The sequence below is a fragment of the Acanthaster planci genome, linkage group LG03 (genome assembly GCF_054643075.1).
Source record: "Acanthaster planci isolate LZ-2023a linkage group LG03, COTS_SCS, whole genome shotgun sequence".
In the NCBI taxonomy this organism is placed as follows: Eukaryota; Metazoa; Echinodermata; class Asteroidea; order Valvatida; family Acanthasteridae; genus Acanthaster; species Acanthaster planci.
This window is the reverse complement of record NC_141779.1, coordinates 15,942,060-15,958,697: the sequence shown is the minus strand read 5'-3', so window position 1 is coordinate 15,958,697 and position 16,638 is coordinate 15,942,060. Positions and strand designations below refer to the sequence as shown.

Sequence of the window (16,638 nt, the reverse complement as noted above, 5' to 3'; positions counted from 1 at the left end):
AATGCGACGGATTTCGCTGCTGCTAAGAACGATACTGTCAAAATTATCGACTTCTGTTATACTTGTAGCTGAAGAATGTATCTTTCAATAAATGCTTGTTTAAGCGTCTGTATTGTCAAAAATATGGTAAAATGGCACGATAATTGTCGTCCCAAAACACAAGAAATTCGCATAATAAACACGTCAAAATTTTCCTAGTTTTTTTTAATGCGGCCACAGATTCAATGTACACTGCACAGAAAATTCAGTTTATGACCTATTTAAATATGTATGTTTGTATCCACAAATTTCTCATGCTGACTCAGGGCGCAACCTTTTTGAAGTGGGGACACATTTTATCAGAACGATTCTGCCGTCATGACAAGCACATGGATTTCCAGGCCACTGATTGTTTAATGAAATTTGTAACAAATATACAAAGAGAACCCGAATGTGCTTGCGCTTGTAAACAAACGAAGCACGCGGTATTGCTGGATTTATAAGTATTGTCCCCGTAGGTTTCCAATTGTATATAATTCCTGAGATATTGTTATTTTATTGTGAATCCTTGTCTGGGGGTTCTGTTCTTAAGAATTGTTTTTTGATAAATCGGCTTTAGTCGATCAAGATTTTTCACTACATTTTGGGTGCCGAGCAGTGATTTTGACAGTTATTTTTTAATGTTTTCCTTAAGTATCACCTGGTGCTATTCTAATCACTAATCAATCTCTTTTTCTTGAGCTGCATTTCCTTTACATTTAAGAGGGAGAGGTTTTGAGTGGCTATCACTGACGTTGTTTGGTTTATTGGGGGCTTCAGACTCTGGTTATATAAGCATAGTCAAATTTGCTTATTCTTTAATATAATCCTACCTCCATGGTCAGTGGGTTGTAGCTCTATGGTCAGACAGTGGCACATTATACAGTGTACGTTCCAGCATTGTCGTCACATGTTACGTAACGTGAGACTAACAGACTGTGGGGCCGTTTGACTGCCCAACAAAAAGGAAATCTCGCAATCTCTCACAAAAAGTGCGGCATAAAAAAATCATACGTTTCGTTGCTACAAGTCATCTCTTATATTATGAACGATCGTTTCATACTTCTTCGATCTGTAATAGATGATTCGGTAATTCTTTTCTAACTAGGTCAGGGCGCAGCAACCTAAGATACATCTAGACATTTTAAAAACACATCATTGGTATCTTAGTATCTTTAAAGTTTCAAATGTTTGCCAGTACCTCACATAAAATGGATAAATTTCATATCATTCGATTCAGAACATCGTATTCTATCTACTTAGCACGCCATCTTATTAGACAGCTGAATAAGCTTTAAACGTGTTTTTCATAAAAAAAAATCGGTCGGATTCTCGCTTTTTCACGCGCAAGTCTCGCCACTCAAACCGCACGTGTGGGTCTGCAAAAAAAATTTGCAATTGGACCTTATCATAGCGGACGCTGCGGACTGGCTGCATGTTACGAATGAAAGCAATTTGCACCGTTAATCGCTTCCGAAAAAAAAACCCACGAAAATTGCGGACTCAGTACCTGGAAGTTGTATGCCACTGACATCGACGCATCTAAATATTGGTGGCGTCGGGAAAATAGCCCAAACTAACGGTGCATACCGGAACAGCTGAGGCGAATGTAAATAGCCTCTCCTGGAAAAAAATATCTTCGAGCAATCACCTCACTGAATTAGGGCTAACAGTTGATGAGCACAGTCCACTGGCAAAAACGAAGTGGAAGGCTCCAGGTCCCTGGGACCGTGAGGACGGGTCGCTGTACCAGTTGGTAATCATATAATATAGTCCTTTATAACCAGCAGTAAGAGTGCCACATTCGATAATGAAATCCCAATTGATACGTACCCTTCTGCGGATATTATAAGTGCGTGACCGCTGCACGTAATTTCCAGTAACTGCCTGGCGGTAGCATTCAAGCACTGTAACCCAATCTGGAAAAAGCAACCTGGACCCAGCGCGTCTGCTGTCTGCTGTTTCTTTATCGTTTTTACATCAGCCTCGCTTGAACGCTTGAACTGCCGCACCCGTAATTAATAAGGTTATTTTAGGCGGTTTCCTGAAATATTACCCCGACCAACTAATTGTATAAGTAAACAGACTCGTTTATACAGTGGCACTGAGTCTCTGTTAATTGGCACCAAACCAATTACGAGTCCACAACGCGACAGTTTGCGTGTTCGTAATGGGTTTATAGCAAGTCTCATTGCTAGTTTTGCAGGAAGCACCACATTAACTTTATCGTTGAAATGAAAAGATACATCTGCGCGACGACGCACCACGCAAGTGGCAGTGGAAATACAAACGTCATAATTATTTGTAACATCTGTGTGAATTCTGTAAGATTACCTGAAATATTTATCACAACTCGTATAATACATTACCATTTTACATAATATTCCGTGCAAGAGATCAGCACGCGTCCGCCCCATGTAGATACCTGTGCGTGTAAGCAATATACAGTAGATTTCCGGAACATTGTTAGCGCCGTATCAAAATCTTGGGCGTGAATCCCACGGGGCGGGGGGTACATATCCCCTCCACTTTCTTACCGGGGGTGGGCCATTGAATCATCCCCAACATTTTCGTTCTGAGACAAAAAACTAAGGCAGATTGTGAAGAATATTCGGGCCTCCCAACAACCAAAATGTATCCAATAGCACTCAGAAAGGAGAACAATCAACGCTATAAATATGCTCCTCCGATGTAGGATTCTGCAACAATGTAATACATATTACCAGACGCTCGCCTGTATCCTAAACACCGCCACCTATTTAGCGTCATATGGTGTAAGCACACCCCCCCCCATTTCCATGGCCGGGCCAGTCATCCCTCCACAATTCCCTATCCCTAATCACCCGAATTTCTAGCACAAATTAACGTCACTGAGCAAAGAAAACTGTCCTTCACTCCATGCCAACTTGAAGAGACGTTTATGCTGCCTCGTGTTTTTCTTCGAAAATGGTTGCAAAAGTATCTGGGGGGGGGTAAAGTCGCTTTTCCCCTCAGTGATGAAGTCTTTGGGTGACATAAGGGGGAACTAAATGTTCCTTTTAATAGAATCTTGGTACGGGCAAGTGCACCGTCATTGAGGGCTAGGGGCGAGCCTGAAAGTAGCATAAAGGGAAACCCTCCCCAGGGTCCAGGGGTCATTCAGAAATAAGGGCGAGCGGATGATGCACGTCCCGGCCCACCGGACCAAGCTGCCGATATCGCCGAGGGGGAAGCATCTCATTGAGAACCGGGACCCATCGTCCGTGGTGACCTCCTCGGCACCTTTCCCGGATCCCCCGTGTGCTTGGGACACACGGGGATTGAATCAATCCGTTGCCTTAAAAAACGGAAAAGTGCTCAGCCGTGGTGTACTTGTTCAGATCGATTTGGCAGACAAGAGCCGTGTTCGCGCGTTTTCGTCCCCGAGACGCGTTCTTCAGCGTGTTCACTTACCGGCAGGCTGCGCCAGACTTTACTCGCAAATTGGTCGATGGGGAGGGTGTGAGTGTGCCTGCATTTACATGTCTCAGTGGTGACGAATCGATAAGCCGATATTTCTAAGTTTCACCGAGTTCTCTTTTTGAAAACAAACACAAACAGTTACCCCGAGATCTCCAAGACAGAGGAAGCTGCGAGAAATATAGAGTGTCCATTCAAATATGGTTACATTCTGTTCTTAACAGACTTGGGTTCAAAACTTTTCAAACAATTTCAATAAAGAATTTTTAATGCATCAATTTACTAATGGAAGGTGTCCCACTACAATAAATTAAGATCAATGGCTGATACGTTTTTAGCTTTTTCAACTGTTTATGTTTCCATCTATCTAAAGAAAAACCGCCAACCATCTCCACAGCATACAGTCACGGTCATGAACACAGCCTCCGCATCAGCGTCGCAACCTTGGTCACGGACTGCGGGGTTCAAGGGTGGATCGTGCCTGGCCGTAACCGCTGTAGGCTGCTGAAGGATATTTATTGCAACCGGCGGTGGGGTTAAAGTGGCCTTGTGATCAAGTACAAGTAAAAAGCGCAGCGCTGACGAAATGATCCAAATAATTTACACTGCGGGTAGAGATTAACATGCTGGAGCCAGGGACGATTTGAGCCCGGGGAATAATAAGATCCACATCGGAAGGGCATCCGTCTGCTTTTCATTCCGAGGACACGATGGTTCAGCAGTCTTACTCGTACTGCAGATAGGGGTTTTTGCACTCTCATCTTTCAAGCTCACATCATTATATTAGCTAACCTAGCAACCGATGGACAACACTAAAACAACCCTATTAGGTTTTTCTTTCTTGCTGTTTACAATCTCCCACTCCACTGAAGATGCCCTATTTTTTATTGACGTGCATTTTGGTATGAGCGTCATTGGCAGTCATGCACGACTGCTTGCGATGCGAGTGCACTGCTTTAGGAATCACATGTAAATTCAGTCTCTCAGTAGCAAATATTCAAAACCTAATCAAATTTCATTATAAGGGTGATTCCCCACATGTCCTTAGCTTTACTTTCGTTCTAAAATTAACATTTCAGTCATCGTCCTCTAGGACAGATAATCTAGGACACGACGGAAACTGGGGCTTAAGCAATTATCAGTTTAACAGGAAGATAGCGACCCTCTCACAAAAAGGTCTCCCAGCGGATTAGGGACCTATGGTTGAATAGAAATCCTGGAGAAAAAAATCACGAAAACAAAATTCTCACTGTCTAGTGGGAGCTGAAATCCTTTCTTGAGATATGTATAGGAGAAATGTGTTTAAAATCAAAAAAATATGTTTTGGTCCAAACAGCCTAACTGGTGGTCTTTCTTTATTATTCTGAGCTCACGACATCTTCTGTAAGAAGCACCGTCGACCATAAAAAAGTTTGTTCTATGGTGTATAACTCGACTTAACTTCCCGTAAATAAGAAAATAAATGTGAATCCTTAGTAAGGGGTATATAATTTCATTTGTGGTCAAAGCGTGCGTTAATTTGAGCAGGAAACAGATTTTACGATGTTTCATCGACGCATTTTAAGCTCCAGTTTACCTGATTTGATGAATTCGAATATTATGTGCTTACCGGACTTGCCAACGCCTGGCTTGCCCAAGACGGTAAACTTCATGTCCTGTTGGAAGATCAGAGGAGATCGGCGGGGCCCCGTCGCCATGGTCAACAGCGTCACAAAGCTGAAACTCACGATGGAGGGATATGCCTCAGAAGACACGGATCTCTTTACATTGTCAGAGCCAGCCACAAAAAAGAGGCAATTGCTCTTTGGTTGAGCCGCTTGAGAACAGTACGATGTTGTGTAAATATCCGAAGCCTGATACGCCCAGGTAAACGACTTCGCTGAACCATTCGCTGGCAGATGCCGTCTTCAAACTGGTCAGTGACTTTTGCCGGTGCCCTTTTTTTCTCGCGCTTTATCGGTAACGAAGATGTGCGGACATGATACTCTCTGGTTGTCGCGCTCGAGCGTTCCTGCACAGTGTGTGCGTCTGCGCTGCGTAGCTGGTGGCAGGGAAAATGCAACGGCGCAATTCCCGTCATCAGCCGTCATAAAGCCAGTGGCAATGGTGATGACGCCCTCGCTTTACGCAGAGAGGCCAGGGGGGGGTTGACATTTAAACAGCACCTCGCGCTCATGCCTTGTGCAGGAAATGTGCACGGTGTGTTTGTATTAGGTTCTGCCCCTTTTTTCTCCTGAAGGAAGCATTTTGTTAATATGACACAGAGAACCAGACGGTGGCCGACCCGTAACTCATCAGCGTGTATCGGCGAGAATTCCGGGGCAGTGTTACCGTTATGTCGCCTGATCCTCGTCACGGCAGTTTTCTCTTGCACATTTGCGGGGCGGCAAACGGATATCAGAGCGGTAGTTAAGTTTGTCACCGCCAATAGCGACCTCGGAATCTTGTCCTTTTTATTTAAAGAGCTGCTCCGCCGTTGCAATTTACCATGGTGCAGATATCCTCGCTGCACACTATTTCTCGAGGAGATTGCAGCGGGCCTGCACCATCCACTTACCAAACAACCTAGTTGGTGCACGTGCTGGTATTCTTATTAAAAAAAAAAGAGTGAGAAATTTGAAAAACTCTACGACTGTTTAATGGCTGAAATTTATCAACGTTTCTTGAATTTATCCTTTGTTGTAGCGTGCTTTTAAAACCATGCCGATCACAATGCTGTGGGAGATAAGAAAATTATTGCCATGTATGATTTCACGTGCAGTGATGAATATTTATCATGCGCAGTTCTTTACAACCCGAAAGTCCTGTTTGAGAGAGGAGTCTGACGTGTTTGTCATTACAAATTAAAATTGAATGGGAAGAGTTTTGGTAGGAAATCTCCTGGGAAAACTCTGAAAGTCAAATGATAACAGTGGAACGAATACGCCTGTACATTTTAGTAATCACCGGACATTTCAGTCGATGTTACACGGAATTAATCACGACACTGCGTTTAGTCCACCAAAAGACAGTTGGCAGAACCTGAATTTCAGCAGGAAAGCATCAGTCTGGCCGAAAGGACTTGTTGAGTAGTTTATTTTTCAAAAAATGGGCAACGTAGGCACAGTTTAGGTAGTGCAATCTGTCAATTGAGTTTCCCAGTTTAATTGACTGTAATAATAAAACTAACGGGGTGCTCGTGTCAAACTGTTAAAATAAACAATCCTACCTGGAGATTATGTTCACTCTCATAAAATAATTCATGCCACTTGCATTGAAAAGAGACATAGTGACTTTAGATATAGTTTTTTTTTTGTCACCATTGAGTCCACGGTCGCTAGAACGAGACAGACGACGCGGGTGCCCGCGTCTAGGAAATGTTGTTTCAATAATGTTAATTTCACAATAAGAGCCACTCATGTCATCTCGCCAAATGTAATCTCGTAAAATTACAACCACATCAGGTGATGTTAATGCCTGTATCTGTAGACACTAAAAGGGCTCATCTTCAAATTGCCAGATTTGTGTGCATTGGGTAAATCCGCAGCGACTGCCGAAGGATCGAGTCTAGTATTTCTCAGTTTATTACGCGTTCCATTACATGGCTGCCTTGGTGACTGGCCCAAATTCAGTAATAAATCAAATGTGAATTGAAAGTTTTAAGATATTTTTTCTCAATATCATGTGGAACGATCTTGATGGGTTTCGCCGAAATGCACGTTTTGCGCCTTCTCACGACTCGTAGTGATTTTTGAGTTGTTTTGTCAAAGCGTTGTCGCGTCTCCGTCCATCATCACTAGGTAATCAATCCCCAGTGATTCCTGCCCCGAATCACTGCATGCTGGTGCGCACGCAGCGACTTGTCTCCGTCAGGAGTACCGCTCCGATTACTGACGTGGGAAGTCCGCGCGGTCGACAAAAAAATGACAAGAGATCGTCTCCTGATGGATTACAGACGGGCCCCGAGGAAAGTCTCCTTTTCCTCCACAAGCCCCGGCTTTTTCGAAGAATTTCAATCTCAGTAGTACGGTAGTGTGGTGACATAACAAATCAGGTCATCGATTGCCCGATGGACAAAGAGCCCTCAAGAAATACTTGCAAGCACTGTTCACACCATTAAAGGAGCTACCCGTACTGTCTGTGTAAGGCTCTGATGTAAAATCCTTATTTTACGCGTCGATTTTTGGGTATTAAAAAGGTCATGGTCGTTTAACCGCTGCTGCTATAAACTGGTCCACAGCCGGCCTGTGGACTCAATCGATGCGTGGACGAAGCGAGCCCTGTGTGACTTTGCAAATTCATCAGCGCTGTCCATCATGATTGAGTTCACAAATCTAGATGGCGAGGTTCAGATAAGTCGATAGTCCTTTGTGTGATTTTTCTGTCTATCTAAGGAAATAATTATCACAGAGCACTGAGTATCATTCTCAACGTCGCGTTTTAGTGTCTCAAGCAACTGGAAATATCAGTGGGATTTGATATGCCAACCGTCTTAAACCATGACTCAAAATTACACCAGTAAAATGGATACTGTATCGCAAGGACTCGCGCTTATTGAAGGTTTCAGGGATGCAAGCATCACATCATCAGTCTCTGTTTACCCCTGTTCATCACACGCGTTCGTTATTACTTGTCATGCCAGCCTCGTCAGTCCAAGGCCACGTGACTGATGATTTACTTTCTCTGCCTCAATCTCAATGTTTTGATGGAATACCAAAATGTAGGGCCAAGGCTTTGCGTGATTGCTACGAGACGCGTAATTGGCCGTGATTTTGACAGCTTAAACGCGGCAATTGTCTTTGCGCGCAGATTTATCTGGGCGACGAGAGTGGCAATGTAAAACCCGGCTCAGATATTGTCACTGGCGTAGGACGGCCCCTGCACTGACGCGGCTGTTTCATGTATATATGTACATGAGTTTACATCCTTTGGGTAATTTTGATCAGCAATAAATTGTCAACCAATGGTTGATTTGGGCTGGTAACCTTATATACCGGGCACCAGGCCAAATTGACTCAGTGATTAACAAATTGTCGCTAATCGAACTTGCCCTTTACATGACCTTTGATTTCGTCTCTATCAGACTACCGTTGTTGTTCACAGTTGTACACAGTATGTTGTGGGCCCTCGTGTTCGCTCACATGTTTTGACGTCATTATGACCATGATGACTGATGGCTATTATTGCACAAATCACCCAACCAAAATCGAGCGCCCTCAGTGTGCAATTACGGATAAGGCGAGTAAAAGAACAATGTAGAGGGCGTCCTTTGAAGCTTCCACGGACAAGATTTCAGTTTTGTTTCGTGGTTTTATTTTCTTTTCGTTGCTTTACTCAACAGATGGATGTCTTGTAAGTTCCCCACCTCTCCTTTTTGGGGTTTGCTCATTCCTCAGCTTCCATTGCATTTGAACTCTTTCATTAATTGGCGAACAATTATGTTGGGGACTAACTGTGGTTGATTTTTTTTATAATGTCCTTGTGTATCAATAAAAAACGAACAGCAAGCCAGTTCTAGGACTTGTTTAAACTAAATCGTACACTGATCAAAAATACACACTGTGTATGTGACTGACACTCTGTATGTGCTGTAAATCAAGTGACACCAAGTTGTCCTATCAACTGGTCGGACTGCATAGTTGGCGCAAATGCTGTGGGGGGTGGCGGGGTGCGTGTTCTATGCACTCTGACTGTATAGCTCGCGCATCCGTTGCCCTACTACACAAACACGATCATCGAGGAGGCCTCTGTGACACGAGTTTGGGGGCTGCCAACATGGCTGCCTACTATTTCGGCGCGTGCAGCACAATGTGATATATGTGCTTGCAATTTCGCATAATCATGGAATGGTGCCTAAATAATTCATGGACTACAGAAGTGGGGACATTTTTGCGTTACTGAAGTATACCCCTTGCGTTTACACACAGAAAACTTTCTCACAGAGTGGCCTGTATCAGTAATAACACAACAGCCCAATGAGATCGAATCTCTCAAATAGTTTCCAACACATGCATGCGTATATTCTAAGCCTCTAAAGATGGCACCAACTGACTTTCAGCCCTCGTTCTTGGTACGCATATCCAGCCACTATGTATATAGAGATCAATGGTTCAAACTTTCTGTTGTAGTTGTTGACCAGTAAGTGCATACCGCTCTTTTCCCATCAACATACTTGTGAAATTGGCATATTACAAGACCGAGGACATTGGTGTTTTTCAATTATTAATAAAAAAAAGTCTCGATGCAGATGGTCACTTTTCCGATTCTGAAATGAGCCTTCTCTTTGGGCCTGTTTGTTTCACACGGATCGGGATCTCGATCAGCAGCGATCAACGCTGGTTCGCTCCTTCCATTAGGGAAGATTGTGGTGTCAGTGAACCAACGCGTCGGATCACTGATCGTCATCCCAGGATCCGCGCGAATAACAGGACCCAGGCTAAGATGACTCGTGCACGTGGTCAGAGGAGAATTCTGAAAATCTGTTTCCTTAGGCCCAATTGATTTGAATTGACTCTCTACAATGAGCATCCGCGGTACTTTCAAAGATTTGGCTGTTAATCATCTGCCTTAATGAGAATGGTGTGATCTTCGGTGTCCTAGGCGGTGACAATCACCAGATGAAAGCTCCATTCGTGAATGCATATGACAACAGGCACTGCATGGTTACAGGAAAACTGATGGGACACCGGCAACTGCACTCAAGAGAATACCGTTGCTTGAGCCTGAAAAAGATACTGTCCAGTTATGACATCCGGTGATGTTGAGCAGAACATTTTGCTGCCATTTTTTATGTGGAGGGATTTTCATGTTCACGAAGAAGGTGTTTCCTGGTCCTTTACCTACTATCTTTAAACTAATTTCGGGTTTAATTTTCAATCACGATTGTAGACAGGAAATAAGCCCTGACCGTGAGTACGGTCGTCAGGTTAAGTTGACTCTGAATACAAGAGGGGCGGCTTTGCCAGTTGCTGGATGTGGTTTATAAACACGTTTCTTTGTATAGGGACATTGGTGGTACATTCCTGTCCGTCAGTATCAGCCGACGAATGTTCATTGCAGACCCCAAGAATCACGAGAATCCTCGTTATAAGCTCACCTTCGACATAATCAACCAATGACCTCCGTCTATTCATTATGGCGTTGCCAGGCACTGCGACTTGAAAACCAACCATGTTTGTGGATTTTATACGTCCTTGTTCATGAATCTTGATGGATTAATGGCTTCATTTTTGCTGTATAACACATGCAGAATCACTTCAGATCCTGACACTACTGCGCTTGGACTCTGAATGATGACAAGACAGTTGTTGGGGCTTGGTTTGAGTATGGTACAACTAGCAGAGCAACTTGTTATCTATCTGATCGAATTATCGACGTTAGTATTTGCAGAATAAACGCCGGTGATCTGTCCGTGTCTCTCATGGTAGGTGCCCTTTGATATGCAGTGATTTCTGATCGATTTTATTATTCATATCTTTTTGTCGGAGTCTGTGGATCGTATACTTTCGCTCACAAGTTGTCAGTAAGTTTAATATCGTGTATGGAGTGTTTTAGCGCGGTAAGTAACGAATTCGGTGTGGTGTTACGTTACTGGCAATTTATAATAGCTACCCCTAAAAATATATCACCGTTTCAAATTAAAGCACCATCACATTCAGGACCCCCTCCCCGAATGCTTGTTATTAATCCTGCGTGACAGCCCAGGATTAGGGCCAGTCTACTGTATGCAACTATCCTTCACTCGGGGAAAGCCCAGTATACTGGCCTTAGTCTGGGGCTTGATGAACGCAGTAAGCCTATGCACCACTTTTTATCTCCCATCTTTAATTTTTGTGTGCTGTGCGAACTGCTCGCCTCGTATACGCAGTGAACTTTCGTGGGAATGTCGGCGGTAATATTGAACAGGTGAATTACGATTAAAAAAATTCATTCAAGATCACAAGTGTATAAGATTGATGGCTACAAGTTAGTTGGAAAATGATTCGATGGGTAACAGGGCAGGACTGTACGTGTGGCGTTTTCAGAGCAGACAAAATGCCCCGAGAGAGCTGGCTTGAAGGTTCGAGGAGAGGGGAACTTCCCAATCTGAGGCGGTGGTCCAGGGGACGCCAGTGGCATTGGCGGTTTCCCCTTCTCGGCGTCACCTTGGCATTGCTCAGAAACACTGTGCATTGCCAAGTTTTCTCAAGTGACCTCGTTCCTAAGTGTGTCCAGAATTACCCTAGAACTAGTCAAAACCCGTCCAGCACATGCGTGTGCAAACACAACAATGTATACCTTGGATAATTACGGTTTGAGCGGTCACTTTAGTTCAGCGACATGTTCGTATCCAAAAGGGTCCTAGCTCATCCTCCCACTTATGCAAGCCATTTTGTCGTTGCACTCTGACATTTTCTGTTGTCATGTGTGTCAATGGCCAAGTGCCATCCCACTGGGACCTAGTCTGTCGTTACTGTCTATGAACTCTTCCTTCCCCACTTTCCTGATCCGATCCGTGTCGCACCCCTGTTTGTTTTGGTATGGACTTCCGGGTATACCAGTATTGACAAACACGTATTATGTGTCTTTTTGCTTGTTTGTTTTTTATTTTATTTATTTGTTTATTTTTGGTCAATTTGGCTATTAGGAAATCCACTGAAGTCGCGTTTTTCATACAATCTGGACTGGTGCCGTTGTAAACATTTTCCACTGCATTTGGTAGGCAGTCCGGTTGGTCTGAACATTTCAGTCAGAGACCGTGAAAACAGCCGTCGCTTTGTCACCGCTTTTGCTTCTGTGACTCTTTCTCTTTATCTTTCTTTTGAACCCGAATTTCTTGAAAATTTGCTGGCCCTACGTCAACACTCCGACCGTAAATTCCCCTCTTCTCCAGGACTTGCAGTGGGCAACATTGTCTTCCGTACGTCGTCGTAGTTGGGCAATATCTTTTAACCTTTCAGAGTTGAATGCGCCACCCCGAGTCGTGTAATTTATTGTTGACAATTGGACGCGAGAATGTCCAAAAACAAAACATGTAACACCAACCCGATGAGTTGTCTTTCGCTGAGATTTATGAAGATCACACATCAGGCCTTGTTTGGATAACAATAAAGGTGCCAGGAGTGCGGATTCCTGACTCCGACGGGTTTTATTTATGGCACTCTTTCGGCCCTTTTACCAAAGATACAGGTACATGTACTTGGGGAAAGATCACGTCTTGCATGCATTGTTTAAGAGATGTTTGTGAACAAGATTAACAATGAAAGCTACACCTTTTTTTTCAAAGAATCGTTATCAAACTTTAGGGGGGATTTAGATGGATGTGTCTAAAAAGGGTGACGTTGTGAAAAATGCTAACAAAAAATTAATTTCTACTCCGAAAACTGTATAAATAACCGGCAATGTGATTATACATCACGGATAAGGGCGGAAAACTACTTTTAGTTTGATAAAAGTTCCATAGCAACTTTCCCATACCGTTTAAACGTTTAGTCAACACCTTGTAGTGACTCACCGCAGCCTACCTCGGTGTTTTTACGGTACGTGCATCCGCACGATCGGCCCTGTTGACCTTTTTCCAGTGCTGTCACGATCTTGCTGGTCCTATGATGTGCTGTGATGTTGGTAATAAGTGCATAGTGTTGTGATGGTAATTATCTATCTATTCAAGGTAGACTAGTGCGCTTGCACGTGGTTGAAGCTGCCCGTAGGAATATATGCGATCACCGTGGCAAAGGCAGTCCACACGTGGTAGTTTTGTTTACATTTAGTCACGTGGGTGAAAAAGGTCTATATCGATGTTAGGGGACATTCAAAATAAGAAATATATGATTGATGCAATCGTTTTGTTAAACTCTCCCGTGCAACTGCACAGTGGCTTAACTAGGGCTAAATGTCTGGGGGCATCCGGGGTGCACCCATTTTTTGAGGGGGCGCCACAAGAAATAAGCTGCAGTTCAGTTGCATTCTAACGGATATTATTCATAGATTTCAAAGGGGGGGGGCACGGGAATCCGCGAGGTGGGGGGGGACGTGCCCCCGTGGTCCCCACCCCGTAGTTACGCCACTGTAACTTCATCAGGCGGTGTTGTAGCTGGTGTAATGTCGAATAAGAGGGAAGAATCACGTATTTTCCAAACCAAAGTAAATCACTGGACTACATTAAACCTTCAGGGTCTCATTGGTGGGTGCTTTTAAAAGCTGTATCGGAATTCATTCCTCTATAATAATAATATAAAATTGTGGGTGCACGCTTTCCTCTGATTGAAAAACTCCATTATCTTTGACCTTTGGATGAACTTAACAAAAGTCAAAAGCAGGTCAGTGCAGGAAACCCGTTTGTTATTTTACTAGGGTCCATGTTTGGCCAACTTACCTCACTGTCTGCCATTTCGCGAGCTAAGGTTTGCCCTTCTGGGAATGGTTTCTATAATATCCCTTTCAATGCTGTTTGTTTACTGGTTTGTGTTCACATTCTCCGTTTAATGACCCGCCCCATCATCCCTGGCCTTGCCAAAATTAATCTCATTCTGTGGGTTTCCCATCAACTCCCCCCTTGTTTGCGTAAATTTCATTAATTCCGACTGCCGGACTGATCCTTCCTTTCCGCACGTCAAGTCGTGTTTTCTCCCCGCCCTTTGTCCCTGCTCGTACGGCCGTGCCCGGTTTCGCCCGCCCCCTGTTGTTCCTTTGTGCTCGCCAAATGAGATCATTACGCCACTAAACACTCTGTCTGTTGAAGCTCGTTGACTTTGTGTGGTTTCTGTTTTGTGCTTAGCGACGGTTGGAAGGAAATTAAGTGGTTCGGGGACTGTGAGAAATGAATTCTGATCAGGCGAAGAGGCCGTCACCGTGTAGGCGCCATCTTGTTTTCCGCAACGCCGAACTGAATGAGAGTATCCCTTTTGAGGGTTTTCTTTTAATCAATTTGGCCCAAATGGAGGGTATGTTGAGCAAGAAATGGAGTGGAAATTATGTCGAGTGCGTGAACGGGATTTCAATCATTTGAACGACAGCTTCGATAAACAAGACACACCTATGTTATGTCGCCCTGGAGAAACCCAAGTCAACTATACGTCTTTGAATCAAACAGCCTACGATTATGGATCATTTTTTTCCATGTTGTACATGATCGATTAATTTGCAGTTGATGTCTCTTATTACATACAAGCAATATTTTTATCACAACGTATTTAGCAGTTTACATCTCGACAGAAATATTATGAAACTACATAAAAAGTCAAGTCTGCCAACAACTTGATCCCACATCCCCCGCTGGTTTTCGTGCACTCGCGCATCTTATGTGGTACTTAAAGACACGTGGCGGAAGTTGTAGTCAGCAGTAATTAAGAGAGGGTACAGCTCGCTAGGAATATAAACATTTACCGTTTCAACTGTAAATTGTCGCAACCAGTGGCGTAGCCGGGGGGGGTGGGCACAAAGTAGGGGTGCCCCCTCAGGCCCCCCTCCCCGCTGCAAAAACAGATGAATGGATATTGAACCAGGCTAAAAGTTTGCCCCCAAAAACCACACCTCTGAAAGCTGGTGTCCCCTATAAGATGCTGGTGCACCTTTTGTGCCCCCCACTAGTAAATCCTAGCTACGCCACTGGTTGCAACATATTTGAGGCATTTTATACAGTTGTCTCTCGAGTTGTCTCTCGAGATTGCCGGCAAGGCTTCAAAGATACTTCACACAATGGCGTTAACATGCAAAATCTCATTACTTACACCTTTGGCATTAGTTATTTTTTTCTGATGGCAACACGGCTTCCGGAAGGCGAGAAACCATTGAATTGTCTGGGCAAGTTTGACGTGAATGCAGTCGCATGAACCAAGTGAAAACAGATCAAAATAAAATTAATAAATAAATAAAAATACGCAGCGTCAGCCTGCAGTCAGTGTCAATGCGTATCCATGAAAATATTGTGTAAGTTTTGTGTTTGTGACAACAACTCTATAGAGTGAACCCCAAGATTGTCGGAGGATATACTGCCAGAAGAGAGTCACTTGTCGGGTACTCTTTGGTAAGTTGAAGCACTTCATTAGATCAGTTTTGCTTGGTAGCGAGAGGCCATAAACAATAGGAGAGAAACATTTTACTTTTGATGGATTTTTTTCGCAGATTTGTCCAGTGTCGTTACTGTCACAGTTGAGACCCCTACCCTCCCCGGGTGCCTCCCCCATTTCAAATTTTGTATCCACACAACCAAGGTGCACGCTGCAGCCGGTCCTGTGGTGAGAAATGAAAGCACGTGTGCGCAGTTTTGGGGCGTTTTGGGGGGTAGGACGCACTGAGTGCGCACCACCTGGTCTCTGCGGGCGCGCCGCAGACCCCCACCATTCTGTCTCTTCTTGCCGGTGAGGGTTTACCTCAAGATGGGGGATTTCAGACATCACCATCCTTGATCCAAGGCTAAGGGCATCTTTCCATAGGCTCTTGACTGTAGCTGAAAGAAACACACCAAATCTCGTCAAACTATGTTGTCACTGCCAACAGTTACTTAACAGCTGAAGTTGTAACCCTGACGAGGATGGAGCACTATGAGATGCATTTTGAATTTGTTATGCATTTGGGTTGAAATGGCACTTAAGGCTGGGTATGGAACACTGGGAAAGTTGTTCAGGTGAAAATCTTATTCTTTACAGTCCTGTAAGGCCACTGAATTGCACGGGCAAACCAACATGGCGAAACATTATACCAAAAGGGTCAGGTCACCGCATTTTAACAGTAGGAAAACATTATAATGAACGTTTCGACCATATAAATTGGTTATCCGAGGAGGCAAATCGGTCCATGTAAAAGTGGAAATTGGAAGTTAGACAAAATATCAGTACAAGACCGAAGTTCCAAGTATTCCATCTGAATGTAAAAATCATTCAATTCAATGAAGCGCCTCAAAATGGCGCCGTAAACACAAGTTTCCTTGGATCAAATTCTATGAAATGCATGTGGTTATTACGTATTCCCTGTAAATGGTTGTGTTTGCAAAAAAGTGTGAAAACCCACGACTTTTATTCCTGCGTTCCCGCTAAGCACCACATTCCTTTAACATGAGAACCAAACAAACGGAGCAATGACAGAAGCAAAACAACCCCTTTTGCCATTTAGTTCCTATTCAAGCTTTGCTTCTCTGTGTAAAAAGCGGCGAGAATCGAATAAGGGGCTTCCGTGGAAAGTCTCTGAATGGGAAGCTGTGATATATCATTGTTGCCGTCGCTGGCG

General features: G+C 43.9%; 2 protein-coding genes across 5 annotated transcripts in view; one reads left to right on the top strand and one right to left on the bottom strand.

Annotated features, from left to right (window-relative positions):
• The window catches only part of LOC110991079 (ras-related and estrogen-regulated growth inhibitor-like), a 32,300-nt gene extending 26,413 nt beyond the window's left edge, over positions 1-5,887 (bottom strand). For both annotated transcript variants that reach the window (XR_015424926.1, XM_022256220.2), the window contains exon 1: positions 5,066-5,887. Coding sequence is in view for 1 of the 2 variants with exons in the window: in XM_022256220.2 (XP_022111912.2) it covers positions 5,066-5,153 (88 nt within the window). In the remaining variant the exon portion in view is untranslated. The remainder of the gene's footprint in view (positions 1-5,065) is intronic.
• The window catches only part of LOC110991078 (ras-related and estrogen-regulated growth inhibitor-like), a 65,252-nt gene that overhangs the window by 19,974 nt on the left and 28,640 nt on the right, over positions 1-16,638 (top strand). For 2 of the 3 annotated variants that reach the window (XM_087135068.1, XM_087135067.1), the window contains exon 1: positions 10,670-10,858. The exons of the other annotated variant lie outside the window; for it this stretch is intronic. The gene's annotated coding sequence lies outside the window, so the exon portion shown is untranslated. Of the gene's footprint in view, positions 1-10,669; positions 10,859-16,638 lie in introns of those variants that run through there. 3 annotated transcript variants of the gene reach the window in all.